The sequence below is a fragment of the Larus michahellis genome, chromosome 1 (assembly GCF_964199755.1).
Source record: "Larus michahellis chromosome 1, bLarMic1.1, whole genome shotgun sequence".
Taxonomy (NCBI): domain Eukaryota; kingdom Metazoa; phylum Chordata; class Aves; order Charadriiformes; family Laridae; genus Larus; species Larus michahellis.
In genome coordinates, this window is record NC_133896.1 from 98,301,935 (window position 1) to 98,314,848 (window position 12,914).

The 12,914-nt window shown below is 42.4% G+C and overlaps 1 protein-coding gene across 1 annotated transcript in view; it reads left to right on the forward strand.

The window, feature by feature from the left end:
* The first annotated feature begins 2,599 nt into the window (after nt 1-2,599).
* Nucleotides 2,600-12,914, forward strand: part of DPT (dermatopontin) — a 28,346-nt gene continuing 18,031 nt past the window's right edge. Inside the window, exons 1-2 of the mRNA XM_074595139.1 lie at nt 2,600-3,035; nt 12,664-12,789. Of these exons, the coding sequence (XP_074451240.1) occupies nt 2,737-3,035; nt 12,664-12,789 (425 nt within the window). The 5' untranslated portion in view covers nt 2,600-2,736. The remainder of the gene's footprint in view (nt 3,036-12,663; nt 12,790-12,914) is intronic.

The window sequence follows — 12,914 nt, forward strand, 5'->3', positions numbered from 1 at the left end:
CCTGTAGCCTCAGCTTTGCTCCATGAACCAAGCAGCTGTGAACTGCAGAGCTGAATGAGCATTACTCAGAAACAAAATTCATGTATGTATGTACACTATTCTCTTTTTTTAACCCCTACAGGAATTTTCACATCACAGTTCCTCCCACTCACAAATACCACCCTTCTTCATGGTGACTAAAAACCATCATGTCCCTCCTGTAAGAAATTCTGCTCTCTTCTGTTTTTATTCAGCATCAGAAGGAAGCATGAAGTTTAATACGAAAAGTTCCCAGAAAGCATTGAATCCAGAAATTTAGAACTGTAGATGTTCAGGCAGCCCCTGGTCAGAACACGTCTGTACTGCCACGACTGCCACAGGGCACTGTAGTTCCACATCTCTTGTGTTCGCTATCTTCCCTGAACAGCTTTTTGCCCCAGCCAAATCACTTCTTGATCACCATGCAGCATGGAAGTGCCACCCTATGCACTAACAGGAATCAGGCAGGGTAGACTGTATGTAGGAAGTGACAGCAGACACCTTGAAGCTTCACACGCATGTCAAAGGCAGGCAAAGGAAGACTGCCCCCTTCCATAGACCCATCCTCCCCCTTCTTATCCCCTCTTGGCCCTGATTTTGTGCGGGTTATGTGAGGACTTCCTTCCAAGCAATGGTGCTTATATAGGGTTATGTGAGGTAAGGATCATATATATATATATATATATGATAATGTGGTGCTTCCTGCTAAAACATCTTCCAGAATGCCTCTCAGGCACATACAGCAGTGCGCAGTGCTCCCAGATGTTGACTACGTTGTCTAAGGAAGTTAAGAGGGGAAAAAACATAAGCCATTGAATTAGCTGAAAAACTCATGTGAGATTGTGCAGTTCAAGTCTGCACTCTGGTGCCCATTGGACAACTATGGGTGTTTTAATCTTAAATCTCCTCTCTCTTCAGACTTTGTCTGCCTGTATCCCCTGCTGTTACCTAAGATCTAGAGGAGGGCAGCTCCAAGGAAAGGGCTGTTCTGTACTGTCTCCATAACCCTCTTCCCCAGGCATCTGGGGTTGCTACAGCTGGCGGTGAGGCACTGAGCTACATCAGCAGCCCTCAGCTGCCAGGTTCATGTGGATCTGCGCCGGCTGTGAACACGGACAACTGAGATATTGCTACACTGTGCTCCTGGCAAGGAGCTCAACCCCCACTTACAGTTTTGTCAAACAAGGCTCTGCTATAAAAAAAAAAGCCATTAGATAAAGGCACAAAAGTGCCTGGTTGAGGAGGCTGAAGGCAACTTTTGAGATCTAAGGCTGTTTAATAAAAGGCACCCACCTCCTGGGATGCTTATGCTCCTGCAAAGCAATGACCAGGCGTGATGGCTTTGGAGATCCCTAGAGAAGAGCAAGTGCACTGTTACCCATCACAGATCAGAACCCATCACCAACAGAATAAAAGCTCATACACACTAGTTTGTTTTTTTGCGGGGTGGGGGGGTGGCGGGGGAGGAGGGGGAGGCGCACAGCCCAAAAGGGGAAGAGGGGCAGTGAAAAAAGTGGAGGAGAAAGTTGCAGCAAGAAACAGTCTCTGGACCTTTGCAGTGATTTCACTGGAAGAGGCAGGATCTGAATTTGGAGCCAATCCAAGGGTCACACATTTCACTAGTAACACAGCATAGGCAATATATGCATCTGTCGACTATGTTAGACTGACTTTGGTCTCTCTTGCTTACTAAAACATGCTCACGTCCCCCAGTTTTGTATGGCTCAAGTACACAGTTAAGTAAAGCACACCGCTCCACTCTCTTCTGAACAAGGTGGCTTCCTTACAAAGAAATTATCTGAGGATGTGGCATATAAACACATTTCCAAGTGGCAAGCCAGGTTTTGAATTCGCAGCGCAGCAGTTCCTCAGCAGCAGCCCCATGTTTCTAGCCCACGATAAATGCAAGGTAGCTTAAAGGGCCTTGCTCAAAGATTTCAATAGGCTGTGGTGACGCATGAAGCTTATCTCATTGTAACTTGCTTATGTGCTTTATTCTCACATCAAAACATCTGCCAAGTCCACAGTTTTACAGTGCTCACACACAGTCATAGCAAAATCAGTTCTGCATGGAAGACGCCGATGCCCTGCTTCTCAGGGTGGGCTGTTTCCATGCCAAGACGGAGTCTCAGTCATTCCAGCTCCACCTCCCCTCCAACCAAGCCTACCCAAAATGTCTAAAGGATTTTTTACAACGGGAGCAGTGAATTCCGCCCCCCTTGCCCAGTTCCCTTCTTTCTAGGGACTGGCAAAATCATGTCATGCATATTTAGGGAAAAGAGGGTAGGGAGACACACACATGATCGCATTTTGTTGCATGTTACTAATGATGGAAAATGGTAGCTTCAAATAGAGCTTTAATTTAAAACAAAGTAGTTTTCAAATGTAACTGCTTCCTTGCGGATAAAAGTGGGATGTCTGTGACAGTTGTACTACAATGTGTATCTGGCTCTATACAGTAGCTCTGCAGCAAGGGATCACAGATGGTTTGTGGTGGTGGGAAGCCCCTGCTCTTACGGCTTGCAGACTTACTGTACTTGCAGAATTCCACCTTAAAAGTAATTGGACGTGTCTGTAACTCAGAGAAGGTTTGCTAAGCAATGACACATTGCACTTGGATCTGGAAGCATAACATCTGGAAGCCAAATGTGAGAAGCGATATAAAAGGGCCAGCGCAACAAACCAGTGGGGCATTTCTAAGCCAGGAACATTCTCAGGATGGACCTCATCCTTCTCTGTGCATTCCTGCCTCTGGTGACCGTGGCATGGGGCCAGTACGGTGACTATTACTATGGCCCCTATAACTACGGAGATAATGATGAATGGGTTAACGTGTACCGCCAGGGTTTCAACTTCCAGTGCCCACATGGGCAGGTGATTGTGGCCGTCAGGAGTGTTTTCAGCAAGAAGGAAGGTTCGGACAGACTGTGGAACTACGCCTGCATGCCAGCGGCCCAGAGCCTCGGTGAGCCGACAGAGTGCTGGTGGGAAGAGATCAACAGGGCGGGAACTGAATGGTAGGATACCCCCTGTGGAATGTGGGTGCTAATACTACGGTCAGAGCAATGCAAACGTGTATTAATGCCATCATAACCAGGGGCTTCGCTGCCCTGAACAACTGCCTGAGACTCATTATCATGGTGCATGCATGTGAGGTGATCAGCATCGCATTTTCCTTCCTTGGAGCAATTTCTTGCTGGAGGGTCTTAGTGTGCTTTAGAAATGCTATGTCGTTTGGTCACTCACAACCTCAGCTGCAAAGTGATTCGGTCTTGCTATTGTTGTTTCACAGATGAGTAAAATGAGCATGAACCTTCAGCCAGAAGAGGATAAAGTCCCTCTTGAAAGGCCACACACTAATCAGTAACTAAACCGGGGAACAAATTGTAAAACTCCTCACTCTGATATCCTGCTCTTATCACTAGAAAAAAAGAAATTCTTCTCTGTATTGCACTGGCTTTTCTCTTTGTGTTTTTGTTGCTAAGCTTTTTGGCTTAGGCCCAGCCAAAGGCTGTTTTCTAGTTGTGCTGGTATTTCAGAAGCCAAAAATCCACACTAGTGAGCGATGATGGTGACATATATATACATGATAATGATAGCAGAAGATCATGTTAATTCCCTAATACAGTCAGTTTTGGTTAACTAAATGTTACATTTTCCAACAGCCTTAGAGGCAAATAGCCACAATAATTTCTGGAAATATGTATGGTGTTTCATGTTTATGCAGCACATACCCAGTATTTAGTTATCTTCTGATTTTTTTCATGAAACATGAAACACAGTTTTGGATAACTCTGAGTTTGAAATATTCTTTGGATTGAATGAAATGAATGCAAGAATATTTTCAAATACTTTAAAATGTTTTGCTCCAGAAATTGCAATGTGATTTTTGCAGATTTCATGTTATATGGGAACAGGCTAACAATGAAATGTGAAGCTTCTGCTTTTTAAATGATTCAAAATTTTGTTCTGAATTATTCATACTCCTTCACTTACCACGTGATACATTCCTATGGCTGATGCAATTGCTAAGGAAAAGAAGATTGACCCTATACTTAATTTTGGAATAAGAACTGAAGAGAAAGGGGGAGGGCTGCAAAACAGGCAGAAAGAATACACTGTGATAATACTGCGTGACTTCTTCATTTTTCATACATTGATGCAATTTCTACTTATTGCATAGTCTAATTTTTAATTAGACCTTTCTATTGTTCAAAATAAAATGATTATTCTCTTTCTAAAAATCCCAGGCAGCAATTGCTCAAGTTCACTTCTCACAAACAGGATACTGTGTAAGTCTATACAGAACATTTTCTTCTGCTATCTAACCTTGGGGCCACATTCATCACCATGCTCCATATGCTTAGCATGACTACATCCATGGTGTATTATCTGACTCTTATTTCCTTCATCTCTTAAAAAAATCTTTCCACTTTGTCCCCTTTCTTGCCTACATTTTTTCCAACTGCCAACCCTATCTTTTCTCAAAATGGTTTTCTTTTCCAACCCCTCTTTAATGTGTTTAACTCTGTTTCACTCTTCTGGCTTTTGGAGTTATTTCTTCGCTAGCCCACCTTCTATCTGTTTCTGGGGGAGGGAGGAATACACCAAAGTGATTACGGAACACACACCTCTTTGCAAAGGTGAATCTGGGCTCCTAATTACTTGAGCTATTTCCATATGTCTTACCTAGCTGTGCCTGGTTGTGTTCTGCAGTTTTCTGCACCCAAGGCCGGTTGTACCTACAGCGCTTCATGAAGAGAGGCTTGCTGTAAGACAGCATATCCTTCACTGCGCCCAGACGCTACTGCCCAAGAACCCAGCAGGCTCATCCCAGACTGGAGTGAAAGTGTGGGGCAGCAGGCAGACAGCCTGGAGTGTCTGAGTGCAAACTCAAACCTCAAATTAATGTGACGGCACAGATGTAGCCGTGGATTTGACAGTCCCACACCTATCTTGACAGCCTTACTTCTCATAGCTGCCTCTCTTTTCTCTCTCTCCCATGCCCAGCTCAGTGCTATTTGGAGCCATCCCCAGTTCTAAAGAGATTCACTCAGTAATCAAGTGGGACCACAATCTGTACCATTAGTTCCTGTTTGGCCACCTCTGTTTCCCTGCTGATCTCCTGACGATCCAATCTGTTGGCGAGCAACACAGCACTCTGCTGGACTCACTAGTCCATTCCCCACCCTTGTAGGATGGACTTTAATATTCCTTCTTTGGCTCTGCCTCACAGGGTATTTTGTCTCACCTTGCACATCACATCCAGGGAGATTCAATGGCTTGTACCACCAATAACTACAAAGCTGCCAAGTTTTTCCTAAAATTTAAGTTACATTTCCTCTGCTGTAATTGAGGCTTTTTATTCTTTGCTCTACATTCACTGAGTTATGAGAACAAGCACACTGCATTCTTTGTAAAATCTCTTTAACTTATTAATAGGTAGCAGCTATGCCTTTCCCTCACCTGCACACCTTCACCCATGCTTTTCCTTTTAGGATGAACACATCTCCGTTCTAGTTCTCTTTTGGAAGTTCTATATCCCAACACTCATAAGCAAGTGCTGATCATACACACAGCTCCCCTCTGAACTCCCTCCAGTTTCTCAGCCGTGTCCCAGAAACTCCAGTCTGGCAGAAACACCAAAAAAATGACCTCTGACAAATGATGTCTATGGCATTTCACAAATCACCATTCCTCACTGTTGTGCAGCTGCACAACAGAGACAAACCCAAGAGAGTTTTCTTTAGAAAAGAAAACAAACCAAGAAAAGCTTTAGAGAGAAAATGAAGTGGGAATATAAAGCAGAGAGCATAAAGAGTATCTAACTCATTATTTTATTTGTCCATTATCACTTAGAGGGAAAAGGCAAAAATGAATGTGGGGACCATAGGAATGGGAGAGTTGGGGGGACTGGAGGGCAGCAGGGAACCGCTGGCAGAGCTGGTTTTGTTATAGTTTGTTTTATACACTAACACTAGGTATTATCTGCACTTCTAGGATTAAACTTGTAAGACTTGCATCTTACAGCTAGGAAAAAATTATTCAACAGAATGAGGGCAATGACACAGATCCACGTTGGGCATCTAATCACGATGCCTAATTTATGACCTCTGCCCCCTTTCAATGTCAATGGAGAGAAACAGGTACTCTAAAAACTGCCCTCTGGGGCACCCCTTCTCTCTCCAGAAGCAGACTCATGAAAACCAATCGCCTCTGACAGTTGCCTAGAATTACCTACTGGCACTTCAGAATACATCTAACAACAAGTGCTTTCTTTAATAAACATACCCCTGAAGTTAAGCATACGGGTACATGCAATTATGAAGAGAGCATTTTCTTTTATGTTTTGCTGAATGGACATGAGAAGCCTGCAAACATGTTACAAGACTCATAGAGAAAATTTTGGCAAGAGATCAGATGAGATGAACAGTGATGCCTTTTCACCTTCATTAATCTGTGTATATATTTAAAGTTACAAAGGCTTTGTGGAATCTGTCTCACACCTTACTGCTGGCTCTACTGCCTCTGCAAAGACTATCTGCTAACCAAGATGCTGTTCAATACTAGCAGCAGAATTTGTTCCTGGATGATTTGGAAATACTCCTGTCTGGAGCAGTGATAAGTCTTCAGGACATCCCCTGATTTTATACACGCCTTCTGATTATTTATATGCTGCAACATCCCAAGGAATTCTGCCTTTTCAGACAGAATAAAGCTTATGTTTTTAGCTCCATTTGTTCTGGAGGAAGTTTGACCTTGGGTAAATATTTCACCACCTAAGAAAAGGTAAGGTCTGAGTAGTTGCAGGTGAGACTGTTCTTCACACTTCACTGAATACTACAGAGTTGTCTCTACAGATCAGTCTTTTAACAAGGTTCTCAAGAAAAACTATTTTTCTTGCCTGAAAGTCCCAAAGAACAGGGATCAAACAAACAAATGAACAAAAGCTTGCAAGTGAAAGACAAGCAACTCTTCCTTCCAGGAGAAAATATTTGGTTTACACCACATAATACGGATGGAACCACGCCATCTCCCTAATATACTCCCAGTTACCCATAAGGCAAAAAGCAGAAACATTTCCAGCCGAGTGATATTTAATGCCTGTTTATTGCCTCTTTTCCTTGTTTAGACTTCTGAAAAAGTGTTTGTATGGGACTTGGAAAAAACAAATATCTAGATTCTCCCTCCCCACTCCCATTCTCTCTCTCCTTTGCCTTCTCTTTAAGTGCACAAACACCCGCACGCAGATCCTTTAAGTAGGCACACAACTCTGTTTCCCACAAACTGGGTGCAAAGACAATAGCAAAGGAAGTGTCTGCAGGAGCCTCCTGTTCAGGCGCTGGCACATCTACAAGGAACTGCTTTTGTTCTCAGTCCCTGACCAATCACAAGTCTCAAATCTGAGGCTGTATTACCCAAACCCAACAGTCAAGCTGCCCTTTCGAAATATTCCCATTTGAGCTGTCTACACAAACAAGTTAATTTTCTTCAAAGTCCTAGGTTTACGTTAAAGGGATAGTGTGCAAGCTCTTAGAATAGCTGTAATTGACTGAGTCCAGTGGGAGCATGTGAGAAGAGGGGTGTTTCTGTAGACAGGGAGGCCTCATCAGCACCTGTCAGGAAGAAATCAACAGAGTGATTAGGGCCTTGCCTTCCCTTTGGCAGGGAGGAGAAAGTAAGTCATAACTTACCCCCACATGAAAGAAAAAGATAGCTTTTTCTTTCTTTGGCATGTGGAAGTCACGATGACACGTTTTGCCACCCCACAACAGATAGGGGAGACTCCTCATAGAAGTGGCCATTGGAGACTGGCACTGCCTGATCAAACATGGAAAAGTCATTCCCTTCGTCTGAGTGCCAGTGCTTCAAGTGTCCTGAGCCTGCCCTCAGCCAGTTATCTCTCCCCACTCATGTGTAACAGACTGAGCATTAAATCAGCTTTCATCATGCAACTAACCAAACTACACAGAGGAGGAAACTCCACAAAAACAACTCAGGAGAGCAGGACAGGGCCTCCCCTTCACATCCGTACCAAAAGGAAATTAAGTTTTGGATATTGAAAGTAACAGGTTTTGTTGAAACAACACTCCAGGAAAAATGCATCCATTGTCCCATTAAAAAATGCCTCCCACTCTCTAACCATGGTCTTGCTGTGGGAGTTTAGGCCACCGCTGTCCGTAGGCACTCCAGGGAGGACTGCAGATGAAAGCACGCGGCATTATTTCTCTTAGGTCAGTTTGCCATGTCTGGCATATCTCCATAATATATAGATCCATTCTCCTCTGACAGGCTCCAGAGAGATGGCTTTAAAGTAATTAATTTACAGGAGCCATCTGGTCTACAGCAAAACAGAAGGATTTTTTTGAGGTACGTAGAATGACACTGCCAGGTTACCCTGTTATAAGGAACAAATCGCCCTTAATGCAGCATGACCCAGTGACTACTGAGCTGTGTGTCAGACTCTGCACATTTCCATAGAGCTTCAGGGAGTGTGACTGGTTGGTGTGGCAGGGGCTCAATGTAGGCTCTAACAGCACCACTCGGTGCATCTTGACTTGGGCTTCCCTGAGAGGATTTGTAGTGAACAGGCTTCCTCTTTGGGTTGTCATCCTCAGGACAACACGCTGCTCAGGCTAATTCCTGATGTTTCTGAGGGACCTCGGAGACAGGTTTACAACACAGCACCAGCATTAGATGGGGCAGAGCACTCTGGGGCTTTGTCTAGCAAAGAGCAAAAATAAGACGTAGGCGTAATTATGTAGGCAAATCCATTGTCAAGCTTATGTCACTACAACTGGTGACATTGCACAAAACAATCACGCTGTTGCAAGCCGTATTTGCCTCCAGTGTGGCAGGCAACTTTGAGTCAATGAGGTACACACTTGGTCACTGAGGCTATATAAATGTTTGCAAATAATGTAGCACAATTTAAGTGTATCTGTAGGACAAAACAGCTCGTGCATGGGCACAAAATCCACATATGCATTTTGAGTGAGTTTGTTTCAGACCAGCTTTAGTTTGGTCTCACAAATAAAATGCTCACTGGTGAACACAGAAAGCAGTCCTGAGCTGAACTAAACCAACAACACAGATGCACACTTTGGTTGCTTATCCTGATAGAACTCAGCTCTACAACACCCATTAAACAGATCAGAAAAAGGGTCAGCAAAGGAGGGGCTTTCCACAGCAATTGCAGCAGGATGTGGAAAGTCTCAGCTAGCGTACACCTGTCACTACACAAAACTCCACCCAGTATAAGGCTGCATAGTTTACTTAGTTTCTATGAAATACTGCAGTCATTTCGAACAGATGTAAATGAGGGAAGGGAAGGGCAACTTCCCATTCAACAGCACCTGACCCTCACCATCACCAATCTTCCCACTCCTCCATCTACCAGCCAGCTCACCTCCTCTTCTCCCAGTACCAGATCCAAAAGGCAACTCTTCATGTATTGCAACTTGAGCCAACTAGAAAAACAAAACAACCTATCCTTTGCCAAGTTTAATCCCACACAGTCCCAGCTGGTTTCTCATGCTCTTATGCATTCACCTAAAAGGTATCTATCTTCCTCTCTTCTTAGCAATGTCAGGATTTCATGAGTCAGGAGAACCCAGTAACATTAGTTCCAAATGCTGAATTATCCTCTATAACAAAAGTGCTACAGAGTGGGTCTACTGAAAAAGGCATCTTTTTTACTTGGCCATAAATCAAAGTTTTTATTCACCATACTGGTTTGAAGGATTTGCTGTGACAGGAGTAATGAATTCAACAGAGAAGGAAGAAATCCTCACATATTAAGTGTTGTTTTCAGATTAGTGCATAGAGCATCTGACTAAAAAGGTGTGGGGTTGGGGTTGTTTGTTTCCCTTGAAGAACTACTTTCTGCTTGTAGGAAAGAAGCCAACTGGGAAAAGGAAAGAGAAGAAAAGATTTTATATGAGCTCACAAATAAGCATTCCAATTTCTGAGAGCATCCCTTCAATTTTGGAGAAATATCTGGCTTTGACTTGAAAATTAGAAAGATCAGGTGAAAAAATCTTGTGTTATCTCAAAGATAATGAAAAATTCTTCAACGTCACTATTATCTTTCTTTCTCTGAACCCAATATTGAGCTTGAAAAACAAATTGCAGGATTTTGTGCGTGAGACAGAAGTAGAGAGGGAGAAGTGAACATGAGCTTAAAAGTATATTTCAAATTTTACTTTGAATGTTTTTAAAATAAAATGGCAATTTTAATTATAAGACATGACTTATGTTCAGTTATACTCTCCATCTAAGAAATTTTTAAGGCAACTCCAAATATTACTTTTATTTAAACAAACTTTTAATGAGAAGATAGAATCAGGATCAAAAATAACCAAACCTTCCTAAAGTTTGGTTCCCAAATATGTACGCATATAAACATGAGAGTGTTATGTTAGCTAGATTTTTTTCAATCCACCATAGAGAGAAGGGTCCATCAATGATGTCTCTCTCAAGATTAATCTTTTCATCAAAATTGGAGTGTATTAGTGAATGTGTCAAGAAAATAAAAACTGTTGTAGAGGAAAGAGAGTGGGAAAGATACAGAACTTCCCAGACTGAATGTGAGCAGGTGGGGAGAGAAAAGGGAAGGAAGAACCTCCTGCAAAGACAACTATGGGAAGGAATATCAGATGCCGATAGGTGGGAATGGGAAATTGCAGGGGAATGCCAAGCCTCTGAGAGGAAGTGCAAAGGAAAAGGAGGAATTAAATGCTCCTGTTATTGCACCCATGCAAAAGAGCTAGAAAATCTCCCAGGGGCACAAGGACTCAAGCAGTAGAAACGCATGTAACTGGGAAAGGCGAGAGGCAGAAGAAGATGAAGAGACACAGGTTTGGTTCTACTTTACACAGATTAATGCAGAAAAGTGCTCATCTTGCAACAGGTACAACCATTCCCTATATTTCTGTGTATCAACCTTTCTTCCATCAGGGTAACACCAATCATCTGCAGCTATCCAATATGTTTACACAGAGTCTTAGCCATATGTTCCCATGGCCTATGTGCCAAAAAACAGAGCAACTTCCTATCAAAGTCCTGCTGAAATCCTCTGAGTGTGAGCCAAACTGCCTTACTTGGTGTGATACCATAGCAACTCAGAGTCCCCATCACTGCTTAACTCTGAAGGTCCTCAGAAGAGTCTCACAAAACACAGCAAGTATGTGTGGCCCCAGCAACGTGGGAGATGCGGGGATACAAACAAATGTAAATAATCTTGTCTCAACAACGAAAGACGGTGGAAGGGACATCCAGAAGAGACCCCTGCTTCAAAGGATGAAGCTGAAAGTTGGGGAGAGGAATTCATCCCTGCACTGGTCAAAATTGGTCAGTTTTTCAGCTTCTGAGCCTTATGCTTTGCAAGCACTAACACCTGTATGCACAACTGAATGACTTTCGAAACACCAAACTCTGCTGGACGATGTGTTTTCCCTCCTGGGAACTCCAGGCTCACTAAAATAAACTATGAGGTCATTGAATGAAACTAGGGAAATTTTTTTTTTTATTTGTTAATCATAAAGCTACTTCTGAAAGTGCCTTTTGCATACATCAATGTATTTGATTTTATGGTATCACAAGGAAGGTTTTGCTACAGCTCTAGGTTGCCAGTTTTCCTTGATGAAGGAAAAAGAAAGAAAAGGAAATGGAAGAAGCTGAATTCCTGTAATTTTATCCAATAGGGAAACAATGACGCTAGAAGGGTGCTTGAGAGAATGAGCACTCAACACCTGAGTTAATGAGCTGTCTGTTTTCACACTCTCCTTGTCTTTAGTCCTCAGGAAGCAAGCTATTCAAACTGATTATCACTTGAATTGCTTTGGGTATCAGTGTCCAGATGCTTGTAGGGTGTGCAGAAAGAGAAGCATATATCTGCATGCTTAGAGACCATGTCTGTTCTTCTTGAAGGTAGTGATTTACATGTGTGACAGAAGTCCTGAGTACGCAGAAAGCATGAAGCATCAGATTTTTCTTTTGAAAATCCAGTCATAAAATTGATGTGAGTCTTATAATTTCATAACATCTGAGTCTCAGTTTTCCTCATGTGATTGTTATCAAATCATGACTTCATCACACACCTATAATATTTTGAATTAAGAGTGCCTTCTCCTGGAGACAGGTAATTGACAAAGAAATAGAATAAAATGAATTGCTGAACTTCTCTTACAAAAGAGTTTCTAAGGCTTCTTTTTTGTAGAAAAGCAGTTGAAAAAATTCCTCCAGTGAACCCTAAATGCCCAAATACCAACAGTCAAAGATAAAAGTATTAACAGACTATTTTGAAGTCAGTCTTATGATTTGTAAACAATTAAGAATGTCAACACCAGAACAATCTTCTTACCTGATTAGCATACTGGAATGATTAAATACTTAAAAACAGTTTAAATACTTTTAAATGACACACAAATATTAAGACATTATTAGTTAACTACTGCTGCTTTCTTATACAAAATGGTTACTCAATACAAAGCAAGTGCATACAGTGCTTCTCTATACAAAGCCAAGTCCTTAGCTTCCACCCTGAACCAAAATGTTTAATTCTGTTTTTAGAAATGCTTGAAACTATCAGGGATCTAATATCATGTTTTCCTTATGTGTTCTCTTCTTTCTCCTCTTTCTTAGGTATCAAACCTGCTCAAACAATGGGCTGGTGGCTGGTTTCCAGAGTCAGTATTTTCCATCTGTGCTTGACCGTGAATGGCAATTTTACTGCTGCCGCTATAGCCGGAGATGCCCGTATTCATGCTGGTGAGTTCAAGCTGAAACCAAACCTCTTAGCCTCTTTTCCCCAGCAGCCCCTATAAACATCTCTGGATGACTGGCCCATCAAAAACCTTGTCTGAGAAAAAGTTAACTGTGTTTTATGGGGCTAA